Source organism: Lepidochelys kempii, chromosome 13, assembly GCF_965140285.1.
Source record: "Lepidochelys kempii isolate rLepKem1 chromosome 13, rLepKem1.hap1, whole genome shotgun sequence".
Lineage (NCBI taxonomy): Eukaryota > Metazoa > Chordata > Testudines > Cheloniidae > Lepidochelys > Lepidochelys kempii.
In genome coordinates, this window is record NC_136392.1 from 13110170 (window position 1) to 13134337 (window position 24168).

Genomic DNA, 24168 nt, shown 5'->3' on the forward strand with positions numbered 1-24168 from the left:
AGGCTACAACTGGAGTATTGCATCCAGTTTTGGTGCCCCCACAACAGACAGGATGTGGACAAATTGGAGAGAGTCCAGCGGAGGGCAATTAAAATGATTAGGGAGCTGGGGCACATGATTTACAAGGAGAGGCTGAGGGAACTCCTCAGGGTTATTTAGTCTGCAGAAAAGAAGAATGAGGGGGGATTTGATAGGAGCCTTCAACTACCTGAAGGGGGGTTCCAAAGAGGATGGAGCTAGGCTGTTCTCAATGGAGGCAGATGACAGAACAAGAAGCAATAGTCTCAAGTTGCAGTGGGGGAGGTCTAGGTTGAATATTAGGAAATACTATTTCACTAGGAGGGTGGTGAAGCACTGGAATGGATTACCTAGGGAGGTAGTGGGATCTCCATCCTTAAAGTTTTTTAAGGCCTGGTTTGACAAAGCCCTGTCTGGGATGATTTAGTTGGTGTTGGTCCTGCTTTGGGCAGGGGATTGGACGAGATGACTTCCTGAGGTCTCTTCCAATACTTATATTCTATGATTCTATGAATTCCTTCCCCCAACTTTTGAAGGAGTCAAGAGGAGTGGCACAGTAGTCAATCCTTGCTCACAGACCTTCATGATGTATTTTGTGTTTGTGTGTGGGGGAGAATGAGGGAGAGGAGCAAGAAAACAGCAATTGGGGAAGAGCAGAGGCTTCAGATTTGTCAGAGGCTGATGCAAGAGAGATCCTCAAGAATAGTCTGCGGACAACACCCTTGTAAGAATCCCAGCATCTTCCTCTTCATGGCAGCTGGGAAAAAGTAGGTTGTGTTTCTCACTAAGATATTGTTCTTGGATCTGCCTGGTGGATCCCCATTTCCTCACATTTTTTATTGGCCCCTTTGGCCAGTAAGCTGCTAGCTGATAAGTGCCTGATAAATTTTTCAAGTGCTGCAGTAACCCAAAGTCATGCAGGAGTAGATAGTCACTTTTCCGTACAGGCCCTCAGATGGGTGAAGTGGCCTCCAAATTAATTCTAAGTACAAGCTCTTTGCTGAAAGCTGAAAATATATTTGGATAAGATTAACTTCTTACTGCTGAACAAACTTCTAGGGGGAAACATTTTCTTTGGAGTGGTCTTCTTCACTAGTCAATCCTATGACTAAACAGACCACCCAACAGTGACAACCAGTGGAACACTCCCTCCAAGAATACTGTGCTGACCCAGTCTGCCTGAATGTCGTCTGTATTGTGAGAAAGACAACATGTGTCGTTCTTGCAAAGGAGCCCCCCAGCTCTGCACAGGGTGCACAGCCTTCAATTCTAGGTCAATACAAAACAGTACTTCAAAGACCAGAAGCCTTGGCAAGACTGATTGCCAGAGAGTCTCTCAAGGAGGCTGACATCTGTCATTTATATCATGTACAGGACTAAATACCCCACAAAAGTCTTAACACATAATTCTTCCAAACTGTTCATCAAGGAGGTTGTTCAGCAAAATTAACTGGGTGGCAAAATGATTTTATTTTTTGGGGGGGCAACAAGAGAAACAGTAAAAACAAATGACAGAAACATGATTTAGGATACTATCTGAATTCTGCAGTTCATTTCCATAGGATCCATGAAGCCCTATGCAAATGAAATAGAGAGAAAATATCAACCTTATTTTAGTTATGAAAGGAACGGTCATCCAGCACATAACAATATTCACTGCAGAGATGTGATAATTAACACATTACAGCTTCTAAAACAATAGTGCTATTGGTTATTAAGGGCTCTATGCTGCAACTCTGTATACAGTATGCATCCGATGAAGTAAGCTGTAGCTCACGAAAGCTTATGCTCAAATAAATTGGTTAGTCTCTAAGGTGCCACAAGTACTCCTTTTCTTTCTGTATACAGAGCTTCCTTTGAAGTCAGCAACTTTCATTTTTGGAGTGCCTGCAGCAATTCCTTAAGATATTTCTAGGCCATCTCTGTACTTATTTCTGACCAACAGACTTTTTGTTCAATCAAAGTGACAAAAGTGCAGCTGTAGACCTACTCACACATATTATTTTTAGACGGCAAATACACAAAATATTTCTCTCTCTCTCTCTCTCTCAAGGTAGTTCTCATACCCAAAAGCTCCTCAGCCCCTACTGGGCTTATCTATTATCTTTTTACTTATGTAACAAGTGTTACATTTTATAAAAGCAGAAGGGAAATATTTAGATTAGGAGAATGCAAAGAAAGGCAAGTGTCTCTTCTAGGATTTTTGTTTTGTTTTTAAACTTCAAGCTGCTATGGAAATCCAAACACACCCCTCCATTATACTCAGTTGTCTGCTTAAATTGGAAAGTTTCAGCAGACAAAGAGTTAAGAGATGCATAAGGTTTTTTCCACATCATTCACAGTGCTGTGATAGCAACCCAGAGGTTAAAGCCACAGCAATACTATTTATAATCAGCTACAATGTAGTTTCTACAGATCTCAGACTGATTTTTACTTCCTTAAAAGGCTGCGTCAGAGCAATGACAAAACCAAACCAGAGAAGCTCAAGCTTCCTTTCATTCTTACGTTAGAGGACATTGCTGCTTCTGAATATTAAAGGGACTACTGCAGAACAAATATTATGCAGTTAAGTGAACTAACCAGGAAATCATTTCATGTTAATATTTAACTGATTTCACATGACAACATAAGGAACAAAATGAAGGACTTAGCCTGAATTTTCCACGAAGGACAATGGATTACACATGGGATTTCTTTATTAAATTCTGCTGCAAATATCTGGCTTCTCTTGTACAAGGTGAGTTTCCATAAGCAGGGTTTTAAGATTTATTTATTGCTACATCCCTTAAGAGAACTATAAAGAATGCTTTAATTTTGACCAAAGCATTACACTTAGTTTTAAAAGTGTTTTTCAATATATTGTTTGTCTGAAAAATACAGTTCCTGTTATGTATGTTTACGAAGAAAGATTATTATATGTACAAATCAAAGCTTTAAAGCCTTCATAAAATTCAAGATCTTGTAACTGCAATTTAAGGTTTCTAGCAAACAACTCATTTTCTTACAACTGCGTAACCCAGTGTTTTATAGCTTTTGTATTAGCATTTGCATTAAACTGCAGTGCTCAAAAATTTTGTGCAGTAAACAAACGAAGATAACAGCTAATATATTAGTCTTCATAAACCATTTTGATGTTCTAGGCAGTACGGATCCAGTATTCAACTTTTTAGCGTCAAAAGGATTTTAATTTCAAAGAAAGTATTTATTTGGGGTCCAATCTAGCAAAATTTTCATTTACCTCATTTGAGGATAAGTTCCAGAACAGAAGATGTTTCAAAACAATTTATTTAAAAAAAAAAGTCATAAGTAGTAAGGATATAATAAAGCGACATTCACTACTATTACTTTCTTTCAGAATGCAGGCTTAGACTTTAACATTTTCTAGAATTTTATTGCTCACTTCCCTATATAATTCTACCACCATCTGTTGTATAACTCTCTCTCTAATCAGATAAGCTTCATTTCAAAGTTTTTTTTAATATATATATGTACTCAGGTTAAGTGCTTTTTAACCTCTTGCTTTCTTTATAATATTTTCTCTTCTAAAGGCATTTGATTCACTGAATTATGAAGATGTGTGAACTAAAAAGTTTAACTAAACTTTAACTTTAACGAAATACACAAGTGCATATGCAGTAGCTGATTTAGGGATACAGTGATGTGGCATGCTACCAATAGTTCCCCCTCTCCCCCACACACATACAATCCAGAAAAGTTACCACATACAAACCTTGGAATTTTAACATATTAACCAAAATTTTCAATTGAGTGCCTGAATTCAGCACCTAAAATTTATACCAAACAGAGGTGCCAAGCACCCGAAATAATCATTGACTTCAGCACCTCTGAATCAAGACACATAGGTACCGAAGTTTGAAAGTACTGGCCATAACGTAACAAACTACTCTGAGTATCAGGTATATAACCATAATAACTCTTTGCTTATGATGATACTTGTAGATATTTTTGTTTTAGTATATGCAAATTCAAGTTCACCCAGGTACAGAGGGCTTGAGCAAAGGTCCTCCACACACACTGCCCCTTTGAGGGCAGATGGAGGTATGGGCAGAATGGCTTTGCAGGAGGCTCTCCATATTGGCTCAATATATTGCCTGGAAGGTCAGATAGGGGCTACAGGATATTCATATATCCAGTGGCCCAAACTTCCCATTGAGAAGCACAGAAAGAGCAACAGCTGTTTTTCCAGCTTTCAGGCTGGTATAGTGACTGTGGAGGGCTTGTGTTTTAGCCCCATGGCCTCATGATGGGTGACCTGGAATTCTGTATTTCCACAGAAAGCTTGCCTATTCAAGCCTTGTGCAGAAAGGAGGGAATTTCAACCTGACCATAATGCTCTACTTGCCTTTAAATGTAAGCATACTGAAGAAAGTTTGCAGTACCTTCAAAAAAATTAAGTAACAACTGGCACAAGAAAAATGAGATTATAGTGAAAATAAACCACTGACACCATCCCTATAATTTTAAACTAAATACAGTCACCTTCACTAAGGGGACACTGTCAAGTTAAAGACATCTAGGTAGATTGTTAGCAGAGACTTCTGATATTTATATATCCTATGTAAAACTTATGTATATTCTTGTTACTGTTCTCTTGTGTCCTTCCTACTCTCAATCCTTCCATGCATTTTATCTTTCTTAGACTGTAAACTCTGCGGCCTAGGACTTTTTTTGCTCTGTGCAGTACCTAGCACACTAGGTTCCCAATCCTGACTGAGGCCAGTTAGTGCTACAATAAATAAAACAGATTACGAATATTTCCATGAAAAAATGTTAAAGTGGATTTTTCACCATTTGTTTGTTTTTTACATTTGGAATTAAAATATTATGCATATTCCTAAAATGTCTAAGAAATATATACTGGGGAAGGAATCTTCTCTTCTTACATGTTTGTGAAGTGCTGTATATATTTGATACTATACAAAAACCAAAACTCTTTATAATGCTTAGCTACTACAGTGCTAAGCACTATAGAAAAACCCAAGACAAGTCCTAATAATCTCATGCAAAACCCCCTAGAGGATACTATTTATAGGTTTGACTGTTTTAAAGTCAGTTTAAATATAAGTAATAATAAACAGACTATAATTTGATTTCTCAGTAACTTCTCAGTTTTTAAATCTATCCATTAAGAAAAGAATTCTACCTCCTACAGAGATGTTGCATTTCCTAAGCTGGTTCTAAAGCATATAGATAGCAGTCCTATAAAAATGTATATGCTAGTGGATTTTCAATATCGTTTAATAACTTTGCATTTTCTGTCCTTCAATGCAATACTTATGCTGATGTCCAGCACAGTGAATGTCCCATGTGACACATGCCCTAGAGATCCCACCATTCACTGATTCAGAATTACTTCTTTGTTCTTTTTAATAATTCACTCATTATAAAACAGTTTTTCTGGCTCTAAGACAAAGCCAATGCCACCCTACTATAACAAACCCTCCACCCTGTAACCCCTTCTACTGGGTACATAATGTCCATTATACTAACCCATTCTTGGATCTGTTAGTCAGTTGGCAGCAGGCTACACTTCCAGTGCCTGTCACGTTTCATTTCTGCTGTGAAAACACTTGTGTCTATCTTTCAAAGACATTCTTCTCGTCTTGCTTTCTCTACAACATGAAAAGGTTGATGCTGGTGTGAGTGCTGAATTGTTCAGCTTCAAGAGATGTAATGGGCTCACTTAAAATCATGCTTGCATATATATGTTTACAAAGTAAACATATCCCTTATGAGCCACTAAGAAAATATTCTTCTGGGACCTGATTTCCTGATGTTGTTCTTAGGCCTGCGTGTTCAGTGCATACTGAAGAGTACTGCTGACTGACGCACAGTTAGGGCATAAAGCAAAATGGATGAATCTTCCGTCTAGATTCATCGTTCCAGAAAATGGATTAATGTGCTGAAGGGGAAAAATAAGACATTCTTCCAGCTTGAAATCCTGAGCTCTTTAGTAAGGACAATATGATAAATACATTATTTGCCAAAAATCTAATAAGATTTAAAGATTATATGTTATAGAAGATCTCCAATTTTCGACTTTGATTTGTGTTGAGTTGTGTTATCCTCTGTGTGTAATGCTTTAGAAGCTAGAAAACAACATTACTTTATTTGTCCTTCTATTTGAAAGACATGAGAAACTTTTGTTTTAACAAAAGCATGAATCTTAAGATTGCAAGAGAGCTATGGAAAGATCTAGGTTACTAAACTGCATTGATTTTCTTTGTTCATGAGATTCTAATGAAAAATTCTGATATCAAGTGATGACAGATGCAAAATATGCTATATTTATGTGTGAAATATCAATATTTTGCTACAAGCAGTTAACTTAAATAAAGGTTAAAAAAAGTATTACATAAAGCAGTAGAAAGCATGAATGGTCTTCACAATTACATGTAAAACTTAAAAGTCCTAAAATAATATTTATCAGATGAGATTCAGTGAAATTGACAGTCTTTTCTTTTCTATATATCCTATGCCAAATACTTCAAGGATAAGGATTAATGACTTTGGGAGACTGGACTGCTGTAATGTCATGCTTATGATCTGAGGTATCTGTAAATATATATATATTTTCACATATACAACATGAAATTCTAAACCGTTTTGCTGTAACAGAACTGAATTGACTGATCTATACATATTAGAAAGTAAATTACAGCTGTTGTCTTTTAAGGATAGGTTTAAGCAAGCTTAAAAACAAGAAAATGCATTGTGGTTTTAGGTCTTGTATTCAAAAGCACTAATTTAAAAGACGTTACAGACAAAAAACCAAATGAACCATGGCTCACTTTTTATTATAATGATGGTAACAAACAAACTATAGAGATACCTTTGTGGATCATACTGTGATCTTTGGCTCTTATTTTAGTAGTTTTTCTACAGCTAAAACATATCACAGAGAGAGATATGAAGCTTTAGTATTGTCAAAACATATCTGGTATGTCCTATCTACTCCTGTCAGAGGAGCATCCATTTAATAACAGCTGTAAAAAGAGACTAAAATATTAAATAACTCTTGGGCTGACAGAAGAAAAAACAAAAATACAGCTAATGTAAGTAATAATTGGAATCTATGGAAAATGCAACAGCGGATATGTTCAACTCCTTGTTGTCAATAAGGATGAACACAGGGTGGGGGAAACAAAGTTAAAGTTTATTTTAAAATGTGACACTTATTCCTAACTGCCTTCCCATATTGGTGCTTGTGAAATTTAGCACTTCTATGCAATACTAAGAATACAATTTCTGCATCTACAAATGCACAATTCCTTTAACAGGTTAAAGGAATTAAAACACTATTTTCCCCCCCTTTTAGGTAATTTGAAGTATGTTTAATTGAACTATGGTCAGAAGAAAGTTTCTAGAGAGCAAAAAATGAACCAACTTGATGCAACAAAATCAGGATTTTTAATGTGCATTGGACTCTGTATTTTCATCTTCACTTTTATCTATGTAAGAAACACATTTTCTAAAGAACCAAGTGAACAAAAATCCTTCCCAGATACAGCAGAATGTGGTGTTTATCCAGATGAGCTTTGTTCAGCGCTTTTTGAGGGGAAAAGTGCAGCACCTCAAATTGGAAATTTTTGTCAGATGATTCACCAACCTGAAATGCCTGACTGCATACGGACTCCATGCAATTGCTCTACAGTCTTGAAGACTCTGCATTTTATAACAAGACCACTGTCTGAAGAAGAAGGAAACTTCTCCTTGGCATATATCATCACAATTCATAAGGAGTTAGAAATGTTTGTGAAGCTACTCAGAGCCATTTATCTGCCTCAGAATGTATACTGCATACACATAGATGAAAAGTCACCACGGTATTATAAAATCGCAGTGCAAACACTAGTTAACTGCTTTGAAAACATTTTTATTTCATCAAAAAGAGAAAATGTTGTTTATGCAGGATTTTCAAGATTACAAGCTGATATTAATTGTATGAAGGATTTAGTTAATGCTAAAACTCAATGGAATTATGTTATTAATTTGTGTGGCCAGGATTATCCCATCAAAACGAACAAAGAAATTATACAGTACATCAAAAGTAAATGGAATGATAAAAATATGACTCCTGGGGTGGTCCAACCTCCTCATATGAGACATAGGACGCATCTTAGTTACAAAGAATATGTACATTCAGGAACATCCTACGTGTATCCAACCAAGAATATGAAAGATGATCCTCCACATAACTTAACTATATATTTTGGTACTGCTTACTATGTACTCACCAGAAAGTTTGTGGAGTTTACACTGACTGACGTACGTGCAAAAGATTTGCTTGAATGGTCAAAAGACACATACAGTCCAGATGAGCACTACTGGGTCACACTGAATCGTTTAAATGGTAAGACACATGTTATTTATACCATGAATTGCCTCCTTGTCCCACATTATTATGACATTTCACCCCAGGAGGGTGATGAGGTTCCCTTTGGAACCCAGTGGTGCCATTGTATATCACCTGCAGAGGTTATTTCCTGCATCCTCAGTGGATGTACTGCAGTGTCCACATCCCTGATGGTTTGGGAAATAAAAGATGGAATCTTGAAGTAAAACAAGTCTCACAAATGGCAGTGCAGACCACTAGTCACTGGGCTAGAAAAATGCAGCTTTTAAGCATGTCCCCTACCCCCCATCTATTAATGACTTGTTCTAATCGAGTAATAAATTGGGCAAACCTATTAGATACTTCCATTTTCTGTTATTTTTAATATCGGTATAATGAAGAAACAATAAGGCAATACTTTTAAAAGACTGCTTCAAAGAATCTAAATTATTTGTGTTACATAGAAAAAAAAAAACAAAAACCCACAAAACTCTGTTTGGCTTTGGTTTTTTTTTTTTTTAAGATGCTCCAGCTGCTACACCAAATGCACAGTGGGAAGGAAATATACGAGCTATTAAATGGAAAGATCAAGAAGGAGTTGCACATAATGGCTGCAAAGGTAATGTGATAACTGAAAACAGAACTAGGCCCTTTCAAAACATATTGTATTTATGAAATACCACTATCAGATAAATTGATGCACTTGCTCTAATATCCATTGCAGAATAATTCTTATGTTTCATAACTATCCATGAAATGTCTCAGTCATGGATATTTTATTTTTAAAGTATCAAATAAAAGCAACCATACTAAATTACTCTCTTATACCCAGTCCAACTATCTTTCGATGTCTTAGAATACTGCAGACTGTTACAGTACCTATTTAGTAAACTGTTCTTTTAACCCCCAACTAAGAAGATATTTTTATAATTAAGTGAGTTAATGACAGAGTTCCACACATTTTACGTTTCAGTAGCATTAAATCTTAAACTAGTGTTTTTACAAGCCACTGCACACTCACATAATTCCCACCTATTAAATGAGCGTGTATCCAGTGCACTAACCTTAGTAGCTCCAGTCTTAAACAGAAGAACAGATTTACTTGTCATCCATTTGACAAATATGCATGTTGAACGAGTGAGTGTGCATGTGCCCATAAGGTAACTCAGGGTTGGCCCATGTGCAGTCCAGAAAAATAGGCAAAAATGCAGAAATATAGTGATGTCTAAAGAGCAGTTTGACCCTGGTTGAGTATTCAATCACCCACTTTCATTTAAACCTGCAACTGCCATAAACTAAGCATACAGGAAATTTAGGTACAGGATAAAACAAGAAGAATGGATTGTTGTATCCCAGAGGAGAGCATGGAATCAGACCACCAACAGGTCAAGTGAGCAACATGAAGCACTGCAATGTGTCACTGAAGCAGCAAGTCTGAGTACAATGTACACCCCTTTGCCTAAAATCAATAACAGTATGTAGCCCCTTGTTTTCATAAGTAACTAAACAGTAATATTCTTTAGATTTACTTGAACCGTGCTTCATAAGCAGATATATCTATTTGTCCTTTATGTTAGTAGCACCTTAAAGTATTTTAAAAAACATCTAATTCATTATTCCCCATTTGTGTATCTTCTGCATTTCAGTCAGCTGGGAATTGTTAATATATTTACATTTTGTCTTTGCAGGTCATTACATCCGAGATATTTGTGTCTATGGACTGGGAGATTTACAATGGATCATTGAATCACCTAATTTATTTGCCAACAAGTTTGAGCCTACAACATATCCACTTGTTATGGACTGCCTAGAGAGACGCTATAGGCTTAAAGTACTGCAGCAAGCTGAAGTCCCACTAGAAGCCCACTGGCATTTTCAGGAAAGTAACTATTTTAACATGAAGTTGAATGTCTGAGCCTACTGAACATCTAAAATATTGAGGGGAAAGAATGGGAAGAAATTAACAACATGTCTTTTAACAAGTGCAGAGTTCTCTATGTAAATTATATTTAGGGAAGGTGATATTATCAATCCAGCTCCTGTTCTGTTGTTCACCAACTACCATCTCTGGGAACTACAAACTGTAAGAAAGTTCCTAACCGTGTTAAGAAACCCTTAATTACTGAGTAGAGTAGAACCACTATTACTTCAGTACAGACTTCTTTTGAGAAAGTTCTGAAGAATATGGACAAAAAGATCAGAAGACAAATTTTTAATAAGGGAAGAAGTGGCTTTTCCCCCTACACCTGAATAAACTACCATATGATTACATATGAGACTTATCAAAGAGAAGCAGAAAATTCAAGCTACTCCTTAAAATGATTCATTCAATGGGGAAATCATTGTTCTATATGTCCCTGAAGAAAGCACCATTCAAGTTGCTGAAACAGAAAATAAGAAGCACAGACTGAACAAAGACAAAATATTAAGATTTTAAAGTTAAAGTGGTCTCTAACTATATCTAGTAAGTAACTTATTTTGAATCAAGGGAGATGATTATGTACAGTAGTCTTAAAGGGACAGTGTAGGTTGAAAACATTCACGGAGTTGTTTTTTTAACCTAAGAGAGTTACAAGTAACGCCTAAATTTCTAAAACAAAGTCAAGTGTCAAGTGATATGTATACATATACATACACACACGTGCTATTTTCTCAGTTTATTTTGTGTATTTGTCAGCACTTTGTATATAGTCAATTCCACTGTTTTGTTGATGGCCTGTTGCACTTCCTGGCTCATGCACTAGCATGGCAACATCACTTATGCACTGCTCTGGTGGAAGCTTACATGCATATTTTTCACTGGAGGGTATTTATCAGTAGCAGAACTGCTGTTAGTTGAGTTTGGAGCTGGGGGTGCACTCTTTTCCTGAGATCTCTGAATGGAACTGGAAAACAATGGGAGCAGGGACAGGGCAAGAAGGTACAAACAGTACCTGGGGTTTGGGAGCAACTGAAAACTGGGCAACAGGCCCATACTTCCATTCCACAGGGTATGTGCCTGCGGATATATGCAGGCAGCCCAATTCTTTCCAACACCTAAACATAGCTGTAGAGTTCAGAGAATATCTAGCCACATATGGACATGCATACCACCTCCAAATCCATTTGTGGACTAAAGGAAGCACTGTTCTGCATCTGGAAGGTGGTGTCCCCATCCAGACCCTATGAACAACCAACAAACAGAGGCAGTAGCGCAAGGATTCCACATAGTTTTGGGCAAGGACTTGTCTTCACTTCCTGGGACTCCTCTACTGGTTCTGGGGAACAAAGCAGTTCTTCTCTCCTTAAGCCCCTCCTGGCAGGCCTTACCTCAATCCTGCGCTGAAATGACCAGGAGTATGGGGCACAAGTCTGTTTGGGTGTGTTGGTGTTCTCAGGCCAGCCCATTCTCCTTTGAGCAAGAAATCCACATCAGCAGAAGAAAAAAAACAATTCAGACTATGTCACTGATGAAAGGGATCTCTTGGAGAAACTTCCATTTTTTTAGGCCACTTAAAAAAATCCAAGTCATCAGTGTCCCCGGAAAAAAATGTGTGCAGTGGCACCTCAGTCCCATGACCCCAAATACACTCCTACATTACCTAGAAGTGAACTTTGACCTAATAAAATACATACTATTATTTACACATTGCACATCTAGAGACTTCCATCTAGATACTATTTTTTTTCTATGGCTGCCAATGGGTCCTGCTTCTTGAAAATTTTAGAGGCATTCAATAGACCTTTGCTGTGCTCTGCTATTTATTTATGTATGGTATTTAATGGACTTCTGCCATGCTTTGCCAAGCACTTTTAAAATCATCTGATACCACTCTCTGGAGTTCCTTTTTCACTCGTCTCAGTCTCCCCATATTATTTCTCTGGGGAGTTTATAGGGGCTGCCTTAAATTTAACCCATTCTCTAGCATGGTACTAATTTCTTCATATTTAAATTCTGAAACCCTTTTAATGCCATTTCCCTAAATGCTAGCTTATGACCCCCACACTAAGGGGTGTATACATTACATACTCTAGACGAGCGGATCCAAGTTATGGCACTACTATTTTGGGGTTCCCCCAAGGACTCAGTTCAACTCCAGTCTCGTCACTTAGCTTCCTTTGTCAGGCATACAGCAAAGTTGCGCTGAGTTGATCAGACTCAAGTGTCAGGGGTGGATATATGGCACACATCCAAAGTTACCCAGCATACCTCTTCTTTTATTTAAATTTACCCATTTGCACTGCATCATACATTTTGGGGTTGGCTCTGTGACTTTGAAAGAACAAACCCCTATACAGCATGCACTGTCCAAACACTACTGACTTTTTACCTCATTTTATATTCAAGGCTTACCTTATCCATTATGACCTTGTCCATTGTAAATGGTTCCCTGGGTGTCCAGACATTCTGTTTCCAGCTTGATGATCCATTTACCTCCCTAATCCTGTCTCTCAACAAATAAGGCCTCACGCATGTCCAATTACTCATGTCAAGTCAGACCTATACCTGTGAGGTAGCAAAGTATTATTCCCCCCTTTCCATATGCAAAAACTGAGCCACAGAGAGGGTAAGTGACTTACCTAAGGCCACAGTGATTTCCCTTCCTGAGGTTGAGTTTGGAGCTGAGCCATACTATTGAATGGTTTCTTGGCAGCATGGTTTATTTGAAAAGAACTTTAACATAAGCACTGAGCGTCTGTTTCCCTATTTATTTAGCAAATCAAGAAATTCAAACTCTGCCTCCATAATTATCCATGGCATAAAAAAAAGATCAGAATACAACTTAGTTATTTAAAAATACATTGCAGCATAAATCTTATGAATTTCATGGTTTAGAATCACAGGATAAACTAGCAAATGCCTTTTCTCAAGAAAATTCAATAGAAGAGCATTTTTCACTTTGTTTAGACTGATTGAAAACTAGGGATTTTTGTCATGTGCATCAGTCATAACAAAATTAGCTTTGAACCATCTCTTTAAATACCATTATAAAACATTAGGTGTATTTATCTGCTCTGCACAAAGTTTTAGAAAATAAAATGTAATGATCACAATCATTTTGTTATCAGAGCCACTATAAAGGACTCACAGTGCATAGCTTGCAAGTTAACAACCCAATCTGCCATCCTTATTCACAATGAGAAATATCTTTCTCCATAATTAATTAAATTAGTGGTTTACTTGTGTAGCAAGGAATCAATTAACATGTGTATGGATAGCAGAATCTGGCCCTAACAGAATAAAACAGAGAAAAAAGATTTAGTTTACAGCTGACATATGTACATAAAAAAGCCTCGTTAAAATAGTATTAAGGTACGATTTAAGAATGGGCAAGCCAAGAAGTTCAGAGTCAAGCCTGATCCTTCCTTAAATGGCTCTTCTATATTTTATATAGTTTAAATGCAAAATTCTCCATATAAAAAAATTGGGGGGAGGGCAAGAAGTCATCTAATGTCGACACAATGGGGCAGTTTAAAAAAAAACATTTCATCCCTAACTCTCAATTGGCACAATCTCGTTGAAGTAAAAGCCTTAACAGTATTTTAACTGAGTGTTTTCAACCACAATTTTAAAACAAGTCATTAATGTGACTGGGAGCTGAGAACAGCATTAACATATATTTACGGAAATTTATTAAATGCACATTATTGTTTTTTACCAGCAAATTGCTCAGGGTTGTTTTAGTCTCATGTCAATCTGCATTTACTGACTTTTAAAAACTGTTGACTCAATAAACTTCAATCTATCATGTCAATCTGATTATGTACAAGGAAACAGTATGCTGTATAATGTATCAGAGATGCACTGATTCTATGGATGAAAGGCATTTGAAACACTTCTGAAAGTTGTTGCACATGTGCAACAGCTGTGTTTTCAAGAGAAGCATATTTGTGTAGGTTTAAAAGGCATTATTTCAAATAAAGCACTATAGCAAGAGTGTATTCAAATTTGTTGAAAATGAAACATTTTCAAAATAAAATGTTAAAGAAATGCAAAAGATGGCATATAAAACCACCGCCTTCTATTTATTCACATTTACCTTACCACAGCTTATGATAAATGTTATATTTAAAAAGATGCCCCTGGTATCAGAGAGCCTGTTATATATTGCAAGGATAAAAATAGAATCTTAAATATGGTTTTGAAGAACATAATGAAACTTGTATTTCGCTAATTTATCAAATCAATGGAACAGAAGTACATTGTTCAAGGTTCTGCCCACTCTCCCATCCTGTCCAATATACATATTAATCCCCTTGGTCCCTTCAAGTTCAGTCTTTGCTCTGCAGGAATGCTTGAATAATATTGCCAACTGTATGCATTACAGCCTTCCTACTGAGTGCTTGATGAAGTTGTGATTGCCTGCCTGAGGTGGCTCACATCTCCATTTGCTCCTCCCACTTGTTATTCAGAGGGGTATAACCAAGTTAAGAATCTTGATTTCACTTTTGACCATGGCCTGGCCTACGGTTGCCAACTGTTTGATCACAGAAACCTAAACACCCTTGCTCCGTCTCTTCCCTGAGGCTCCCCTCACTCCATCCCCCCAACCCTTAGTCTCTCGTTCTCCCCCACCCTCACTTTCACCGGGCTTGTACAGAGGGTTGGTGTGTGGGAGGGGGTGTGGGCTCTGGGCTGGGAGGTGGGGCCAAGGGGTTTGAAGTGTGGGGGCGGGGCTCTGGGCTGAGCCTGGGGCAGGAGGTTGGGATGCAGAAGGGGGTGTGGGGTGCAAGCTCCAGCCAGGGGTCACTTACCTTGGGCGACTCCTGGGCAGAGGGGTTAAAGGCAGGGTCCCTGGCACCCCGCCGCTCCCAGAAGCGGCTGGCACTTCCAGCAGCGGCTCGGTGTGCTGCCCAAACCCGCAGGAGCCTCCCCCCAGGGCAGCAGGGACGTGCCAGCCGCTTCTGGGAGCGGCAAGAGGCAGGGCAGGCCTTAGCCCAGCTGCTCCGCTAGACTTTCAGTGCCTAAAATCTCTGAGTTTGGCTTCAGTGGCCCCCGGGAGATAGGACGTGATTCCGGGAGACTCCCGGTAAAACTGGGAGGGTTGGCAACCCTATGGCCCACCCATGGAAGCCTGAAACATATCTGACACTGTAAAAAAAGTGCTTTTTTTGGTTGTGCCATTGCATCTTCACCACTCGATGACCTCAAAACAGCAACACAGACCACAGACTATAGTGACAAGCCTGGTTTACTGTAAACCTCTCGTCAGTCCTCTCATTGTGGCTACTCCTTCACCCACAGTTTCTTCAGAATGTTGCATCAAAGTTGCTCCAAGGTTTGAGCTACCATGATCACATTATGTGCGCCCTGTATGCCTTATAGCTGGTGGCTACAAAGGAGAAAATTAAAAATCAGTAGTCCCAGTTTTAAAGTCTTAGACCCTAACGGCTTTGGACCCTGATTATATCAAGGTCTACTTACTAGTGGAACTTGTTCTAATGCTCTTACTAAATGCCTTTGAGATGACCATTATCAACTTGAAAACTAGCCATTTTCTAAAAAACAGAGTTAAAATAATTTCAGCTATTATACCTGTTGCTAAATCACCCTGTTAATCTCTGCAGCTTCACAATAGTTTCCTTTTTTATAATGTTTTTTCATCCCGGTTGCTACATGAAACATTCACACAAAAACAGTAGAATGAGTGACTACACAGGAAGAGTATGAAAATGTCCATTATATGCCAAGTACTAGCTCATCAGCTGGTATCAGTCAGGATAGCTCCATTAAAGTCTGTGGAGCTACAGCCTGTATAAAAGTGAAGATCATGTCCAAGTTGCTGACAAACAAACAAAAAAACGAGTCAGGAATTTTTCTTCCTTCCAACTCCAAATTTAGTAATCTGAGGTGCTATTTGCAACATTAGTAGGTGACACGATTCCAGATCAAAGTGCAACTGAAAGCCTTTCTTTTACAATTGCACAATTCCTTCTGAAGTTGACAGGAAATCATGCTGCTGTTCTGTTGGATCCTGCATTGTGGAACACACCTCCTCGAAACCTTCTCATTTTGTGTTGTCCAACCATCCGAAGGTGCTTCCTCCCTCCAAAAATGTTTCTGTTCTTCCAGTTCCTTTCTTTTTCCTCTTAAAGTCATATCCTGCCATTGATATTTTAGAAGTATGGCATCTTAACTGATATTATATTTGTTTTCTCCTTTTCTGCGGCAGCTCCAGGGTTTTCAAAAATACTATTCTGTATACCACTCAATCAAATGAAATGCTTTTTAAGTATTTAGGCCTATTCTAGAATCAGAGTCGCTCTGGTTTAACTATAAATTGGGTGAAAAACTGATTTAGTTAAACCAGTGCACTGTGGACAATCTTAACCCAATTCAAATCAGGTTTATATCAATTTGTCTTAAATTGATTACATTTAAAGGTAATTAATATAAAACAGATTAAATTGTATTGAGTGTGTCTAGTTTTTCCACTGGTTTAAATCACATCTTTGGTAAAACTGGTGCAAATTTTAACACACACAAGGTGTAACATTTTCGAAAGAACCTAAATGATTTAAGAGCCTAAATCTTTTTAAAAAAGAACAGGAGTACTTGTGGCACCTTAGAGACTAAATTCTTTTAAGAGGTTCTAAGAGCTCTCCTGCCAACAAACAGCAGCTACACTGTCTCGTTTAGTGGCACGGCTGTAGCGGCACAGCCGGGTCACTAAAAACTGTGTAATGTACACATAGCCGTAGTTGTTCAACAGGTTTCACATTTTTAACGGCAGCTCTGACTTGAATCCTAAAGCCGTAGGAGACAGAGGTGTGAAGAATGGAAAAACTGTGTAAAATCAACTTCAAAAAATTCTCAAATGTTAACCATTGCATAGTGCCTCTAGTAAAGGAAAGCAGCAATGACAGTTGCCTATTGTACTCTTTCCTGTTTTGTTAGCAAAACAAAATACAAACCAGGACTTAAAAAGTTTCCAGCTACAGCAGAAGAATGTAGATGGGTAATATATTTGAGATTTGCTTCATACAAGGTATTTGCTGGGAATTAATGAAGTTATTTCAGTGCTGGGGGACCCTTGTCAGAAAAGAAATGCAAAAACTGCTATCCCTTCCTTCCCTCCAAATGCTAGTGATTTCAGAAGCCTCTGAACATAGTACGATATGTATCTCGCTGAAATGAGCTGAGGCAACCTGAATTTTCTTTTGTTACCTTAAATCTGACTCAAACTATTCCCTCCCTCCCTCTCCTCCTCAAAAAAATATAAGGTTGCCCACTGATATGAAGAAAGGGAACATAATCAAACACATGACCTATGGGTTATGCTGTAATAAGCTTACATTTCTCCTACACACACACACACAAAATCCATTTAACTTTGCAATCAGTGTAATCACAAGAGCCATGCTAGCGCTGATCATTATTGCATCAGAAGTTGCTTCTTCTGAGAACATGTTCTCACTTATCTTTAAGATACTGGTTAGCAAAACAGAACGTCTTTAAATACATTCAGCTACACAACAGAAGCTGTCGCCATTGCCACTATTTAGAATGTAGCTTCCAAGACGTCTCTGTGGGAATTGGTAAAATCCAGAGTTCGACATTGTGGGAGGCCTTGTGCTCCGAGAGACAGCCTATACTAGATATTAACAAACAGTATTCCTAATAGTCAATCACTAATCATAGAACATACTGTCTATAGAAAATGACAGCTTTTTTACTTCAAATTCTCACATTCACTTCAGTTTTTAAATCCACTACTGCACAAAGAAAAAGACTGCACCAGGGGAATACAGCTAATTATTGCTTTCAATATAAACAAACCATTAACTACGAAAGCATAGAAACCAGCTCCCTAAGGACCCTATTTACTAAACTTCTATTCACCTTCTGTGCATGAGGCAACTGGATCAGAGCTATCTCAGTGTAGATTTCAGCGTTTCTTTTCTGAACAGTCAACTCTAAGTTCTTCAGTCTTAACCACATATCAAAGGAAGTGCAGACCAAAATATGGGGCCTGGTCTAAACTTAAAAGATTTTACTATGTCAGTTAGGGGTGGGATTTTTGTTTTTAAACCAACAAAGCTATGTCTGTAAAAGTCCTACTGTACATACAGTTACACCAGTATAGCTAATGTTGGTTTCCCGAACTCGCATAAAACTACACTGGTAAAGTCACTTATATACTGATACCAGTGCATGTAAGCTAGGAGCCCCCACCTCCCTCCCATTCTGCCTTTGTGCTGCTTCAAAAGGGTGCCCCCAGCATGGTGCAGTGGAAGTTCATACCCTACCCCTCCTCTGTCCCCCTAAGTAAAAAGTACAGGATTGGGAGTCAGGATTCTAGCTCCAGTTCTACCCAAACTAACTCTGAAATAGTATTGAATCAGTTAAAATTGAACCAGCGGAGGAGTTAAGACCTACTACAATCACAATTATACTGAAAGCGGTATTGAAACGTTAGCAGCAGCTATTTGTGAATCACTTTTATACAAGCATTCAAGGAGCATGAGCCTGTTCTGGGACCACCAAAATTCTGCACTATATTCAGACCTTGTATGACTTTGGACAAATCAGTGAACATCCCTGCACCTGAGCTTCAACATCTGCGGAACCAAGACAATGTCACGTAGTCACCATGCTGTTACCAGTTAAAGACTAATGCAGCAGCTCAATCTTCATTCCAGCAATCTATGAACCATGCATCCTCTTCTCTTAAATACTCCAGGACAAATACCACTAAAGCAAATGTGTAGGTCTATCTGCTAGATCTTGTATACATGAACTTTGTATACCTATGGTGCAGAATGAATATTAATTTTAAATCAAGACAAGCTGACATATGTGATGTTTCAGCTTTTTCTAGCAGCTGGTGTAATTCATAGATTCCAGTGCCAGAAGGGACCATTGTGATCATCCATTTTGACCTCCTGTATAACACAGGCCATAGACCTTCCCCGAAATGATAGCTAGAGCATTTCTTTTAGAAAGAGATCCAATCTTGATTTTAAAAATTGTCAGTGAGAATCCACCACAACCCACGTTTTCTAATCCTTTAATCATTCTCATGGCTCTTCTCTGAACCCTCTCCAATAACTCAACATCTTTCTTGAATTGTGGATACCAGAACTGGATACAATATTCTAGCAGTAGTCGCACCAGTGCCTAATAACAAGGTAAAATAACCTCTCTACTCCTACTCGAGGTTCCCAGTTTTTGCATTAGCCCTTTGTCCACAGCATCACACTCAGAGCAATGAAGAACACCCAACAAACAAAATTATCAATGGAATACCGTAAAATAAAGAAAACATTCTTTTTGAGCACACTAATGTCTTCAAGAACAAGTCAAATAACAGAAGCAAAAATAGAGTAAATAATTCTCTTGTGCATTCATATCATTGCTTCTAGAAAAAGATTAAAAGAAGAAAGAAAATCCATCTGCACCCTGAATTTCATCAAGAATTCACATCAGTGTTTATTTATGCATCAACACACAAGACTGTTTTACAATGTTAAAATCATACGCAGTAAGGTTATATATATATATATAGTGTTACTTTTTCCATCTCGTTCCAAGCAGAATAATTCAAAGTAACTAGTCTTTTACTGTAAGTATTAAGATTATTTAACTATTTAAAAATCTGGGAAAAAGTTATCTGATGTTTTAACATTATAAATGAGTCAAAAGATTTTTTTTAAAACAAACAGCAAATGGCAAGTATTCAGCAAATATAAAAAACAACCTTTCCTTGAACTGAAATTAAAAGACTACAGTGTTTGGGAAAATAATAAAATGAACAAAACATTTGATTTTGGAGAACAGCTGTTATAAAAACAAACTAACTTTAAAAACATGGGTTTTAAGATGTGCATTTTCCAAGACAATCACAAAGGAACTATTTAACTATCAATTCTGTTATAAGGCTATAAAGTATTATTTTCAGGCTACTAGAAAAGTGAAATCTTTGAGTTTTGCAGATGCAGCTTCAATTTGTATGTGCATCTGTTGAAATTTTTGTGTGAAGAAGCATTTGCAGCTGGCATAGCGTGTCTGTATATTTATGCGTACACCCCAACTATGGCCACATTTACTCCTATGTGTTTTTAAAGAAAAACAAGATTTAAAGCTTAAACTTACCCGGTGACAAACTTCTGTTTTAATTTCTTTAAGAGCACGTTCAGAGAACACACAGCCACAATTCCGCAAAAAACAAAACCTTGGGGAAAAAATAAAACCAGAGTAATTTGATTCTAACGTTTTAGAAAATTTAGTTTACCAGTAACAGACATTTTATTTTATACATGTGTAGTAAATAAATTAAATCAACACTTCAGATTGCAGCAAGTAATTTACCTGTTAGCTTTTTGTACACCTCTCTGTGGCTACTCAAAAGAAACACAAGTATGACATAGCTAATTTGCATTAATGATATTGAGACTCATTATAATTACTAACTGAACAAACAATAAAAATCAAGCATTCTGAATTATGCTATGTACTTCGTTAATTTATTCTGACTAGTCTAATTTGGTTTATTTTTATACTATTTCAGTGAATACTAAAAAGTTCACTACAATCTCTCAAAAATTTATGAATTCTTACAAGGCCTAGTATACTTTGCTACCGATCCATGTCGGTTCCTCAGATCCTCTGAAGTATCTAAGCACTAATCAAACTCTGGTATTTGTATGATGAGCACTTTGATGAGTGATGGACACTCTCCACCATGACTTTTCCTGTTGTGGCTGCTGCAAAGATCATATTCCTAGCCCATCACTTTCCCAACCTGTGTCGCCCCTTCCTTTGCACATCTCCACTGGCTCCACTTTCTCTATCACATCAAACATAAGCTGCTTGTATTCACTTTCAAGGCCCCTCACAGTCTATCCCCATTTTATTGTCTCTCATTCGCTAATGAGCCATCAATTGGCCCATCAGCCTCCTTCGCCTACTTGTTAAATTTTCAAACAAATTTCTTCATATATTTTTCATAGACTTCCCCTCACACTTGTGAGGTGCCCCCGTAAACATGCACTAAGCTATCTCATTATCCATCTTCAAAACCTCTCTCAAGCATTTAGGAAAAATGTGGACAAACTGGAAAGAGTCCACAGGAGAGCAACAAAAATGATAAAAGGTTTAGAAAAACCTGACTTGTGAGAAAAGGTTAAAAAAAACCTGGGCACGTTTAGTCTTGCATGAAGACAACTGAGGGGAGAGCTGATAGTCTTCCAATATTTTAAGGACTGTATATAGAAAGAATTGTGATTAATAGTCCTCTATGAAACTGTGACAAGAAATAACAGGCTTAATCTGCAGCAAGGGAGCTTTAGGTTAGACATTAAGAAAAACTTTCTAAGTATAAGGGTAGTTAAAGCTCTAGAACAGGCTTCCAAGGGAGGTCATGGAGTCCGCATCACTGGAAGCTTTTAAAAACAACTGGACAAACACCTGTCAGGGATGGTCTAGGTTTACTTGGTCCTGCCACAGTGCAGGGGGCTGGACTTGATGACTTCTCAAAGTCCCTTCCAGCCCTACATTTCTATGATTCTAAGATTCAATATGTCTGTGTGACACGGTGCTAAGCAGAAAACTGCTTAGCCTACCTTCTGTCACTCCAGCTCCAATTAAGGGAAGTGAATTGAAGCTAGGTAGACCATCTGGCCCTGATTGGGGAAGTTTGAACAGCTGCTGCCTCATCAGGCTGGGGCTGGATAAAAGCCTCAGGGGAAGGAAGCAGGGAGGGGGAAGCTGGAAAGAGAAAAGCAGAGCAGAGCAAAGCGAAGTGAGATAACTCTCCCCCCCCCCCCCCTTTGCTGGTGGACTGCAAGAAGGGGACTACTTGTATGGTGGAAAGGTGGTGGGAGCACAGTCTGTAAATAAAAGCACCAGGTGGGCACTGCACGTAAAGGTCTCTATATGACTTTCTCAGCCCAGCAGGGGGCAGGAGCCAGGAGGGCCCTGCAGGGACTCTGCTACATATGGGGGCTCATCCGGGATTATGCCAAAGCAAGAATTTGGCAGCATGAGATGGAAGAGACCTCGCAGTGGCTGATCAAGCAGCAGGAAGGGCTGCAGAAGGCAGTACAAACTTTTCAGCAGCTGGAGAAGCAGGCCCTGCTCAGCTGGCAAGCTGAGCAGCAGAGGAGCCTGCAAGATTTTATTCAGGAGCAGATGACCATTCAATGCAGCTCCTTCAGAAGGTGGGAAGTCCCCCCAGGACTTGGGACTATGTAAAATGGGCCTGGCAGATGACCCTGATGCCTTTCTGGGCACTTTTGAGTGGGTATCTATGGGGGAAGGATGGGACAGGACAACCTGGGCCCTGCAGGTGGCTCTCTACCTGGCTAGCAAAGCCCAGGTTGCCTATATGGCCCTGCGTGAAGAACAGGCCAGGAGCTACGACATGGTCAAAGCGGCTGTCCTAGATTGGGTAGGGCTGTTTGCTGAAAAATATCGCCAGCACTTCTGGGCGGCAAAGTGGACAGGGGGTTTGAGGACCTGGGCCTTTGCCCAGAAATTAATGGACTGGGCCACCTGATGGTTGAGAGCTGGTGCCCAGACTGCAGAGGAGATCATGGATGCGCACATCCTGGAACAGTTTTTACAAGGCCTACCAAAGAGAACAAGGGTATGGGTGAGATGGCACCAACCAGGCCCGGTGGAGGCTGCGGTAAAGCTGACAGAGGAGTATGTGGAGGCAGACTCCCCCAGGAAGGAGCGGCACCCCTATAAGGACAAGGACCCTGGGAGAAAAATCCAGGAAAACCCTGACCGGGAAGGGTCTGGGGAAAAGAAGTGGGGAGCTCCCACGGGGACCAGGCAACTCATCTGTTGGCGGTGAGGGCAAGTGGGACATAAAAAGCAGGACTGCCCAGATATGGACTGCGGCTTTGTGGAATTTTTCAGGTGGACCAACTCTAGGGGACAGGGGAAGGGGCAGAAACTGTCCATCATTTCTGTGAGGGTGGGGAGGAGACCCCAGCAGGGTCTGGTGGACTCAGCCTCTGCCTGCTCTCTTGTCAGGAGGGGGTTGGTGAAGCTGCAGTGGATAATCCCTGGGGCCAAAATAAATCTGGAATGTGTCCATGGGGATGAGTAGCAATGGCCCAGGCACCCCTCAAGATTTGGGGCCAGTTCCGTTGGAAATGGGTCGGGGTGGTAGAGGGCTTGCAGTACCGACTAGGACCCCTGCCCAATAGGGAAATGAGATTGGGCTGGGGGCCCAAGGTGAGAGAAGGGAGAGACCTGTTTAGGAAGGGGGAAGAGGTCTTGGAGATAGAAAACCCTAGACAACAGAGCCCGAGTCAGGAAGGACGGGAGAAGGGAAAGGAGAAAGAAGATAGGGAGGGAGTATCTGCCCCTGGGCTCTCAGCAGAGCCAATGGGCCCAACAGAACTTTCTGAGGCAGACCCCCAGAAGACTAGGCCCAAATCCTGCTTGAGGGGTCTGGGGAAACTGAGGTCCTGGGTGCCCAGGAGGAAGCTGGGGCCAATTCTGAATCCCTGTCAGAGGTGAATGGGTGAAAGAAAGAAGGGCGCACTCAGGGGTGTGACTGGTGTGATGACCTCTGGGCGGAAGCAGAGCTAAGGGGTGGCCCACCCTCCACACAATGTGGTTTCTGCAGGTTGGGGATGGCTGAACCCTGCAAGGAAGCTCCAGCTGGTCACCCAAAAAAGGAAGGACTCCCCAGTAGGACCCCACCCGTTAGAGGAAGGAGGGGACCTGTACGGTTGAACCACGTGATTTGGAAAAAGCGGGGAGGCGTGTGACAGGTTGCTAAGCAGAAAACTGCTTAGCCAACCCTCTGTCACTCCAGTGCCAATTAAGGGAGGTGAATTGGAGCTGGGTGGAC

General features: G+C 39.4%; 2 protein-coding genes across 6 annotated transcripts in view; one reads left to right on the plus strand and one right to left on the minus strand.

Moving 5' to 3' along the window:
- RTF2 (replication termination factor 2) overlaps window positions 1-24168 on the minus strand; it is a 51232-nt gene that overhangs the window by 19990 nt on the left and 7074 nt on the right. For both annotated transcript variants that reach the window (XM_073309301.2, XM_073309300.2), the window contains exon 5: window positions 20451-20529. In XM_073309301.2, the coding sequence (XP_073165402.1) occupies window positions 20451-20529 (79 nt within the window). The remainder of the gene's footprint in view (window positions 1-20450; window positions 20530-24168) is intronic.
- Window positions 2429-14352, plus strand: LOC140897036 (putative beta-1,3-galactosyl-O-glycosyl-glycoprotein beta-1,6-N-acetylglucosaminyltransferase 7). Of its 4 annotated transcripts, XM_073309297.1 has the most exons (5): window positions 2429-2755; window positions 6532-6590; window positions 7358-8392; window positions 8898-8993; window positions 10063-14352. In XM_073309297.1, the coding sequence occupies exons 3-5, from the start codon at window positions 7417-7419 to the stop codon at window positions 10287-10289; spliced, it is 1299 nt and encodes a 432-aa protein (XP_073165398.1). In that variant the 5' UTR covers window positions 2429-2755; window positions 6532-6590; window positions 7358-7416; the 3' UTR covers window positions 10290-14352. The 4 variants fall into 4 exon arrangements, with proteins under 4 accessions (XP_073165398.1, XP_073165400.1, XP_078704471.1 ...); XM_073309299.1 differs by lacking the exon at window positions 6532-6590; XM_078848345.1 differs by lacking the exon at window positions 2429-2755 and having other exon boundaries at window positions 6235-6590.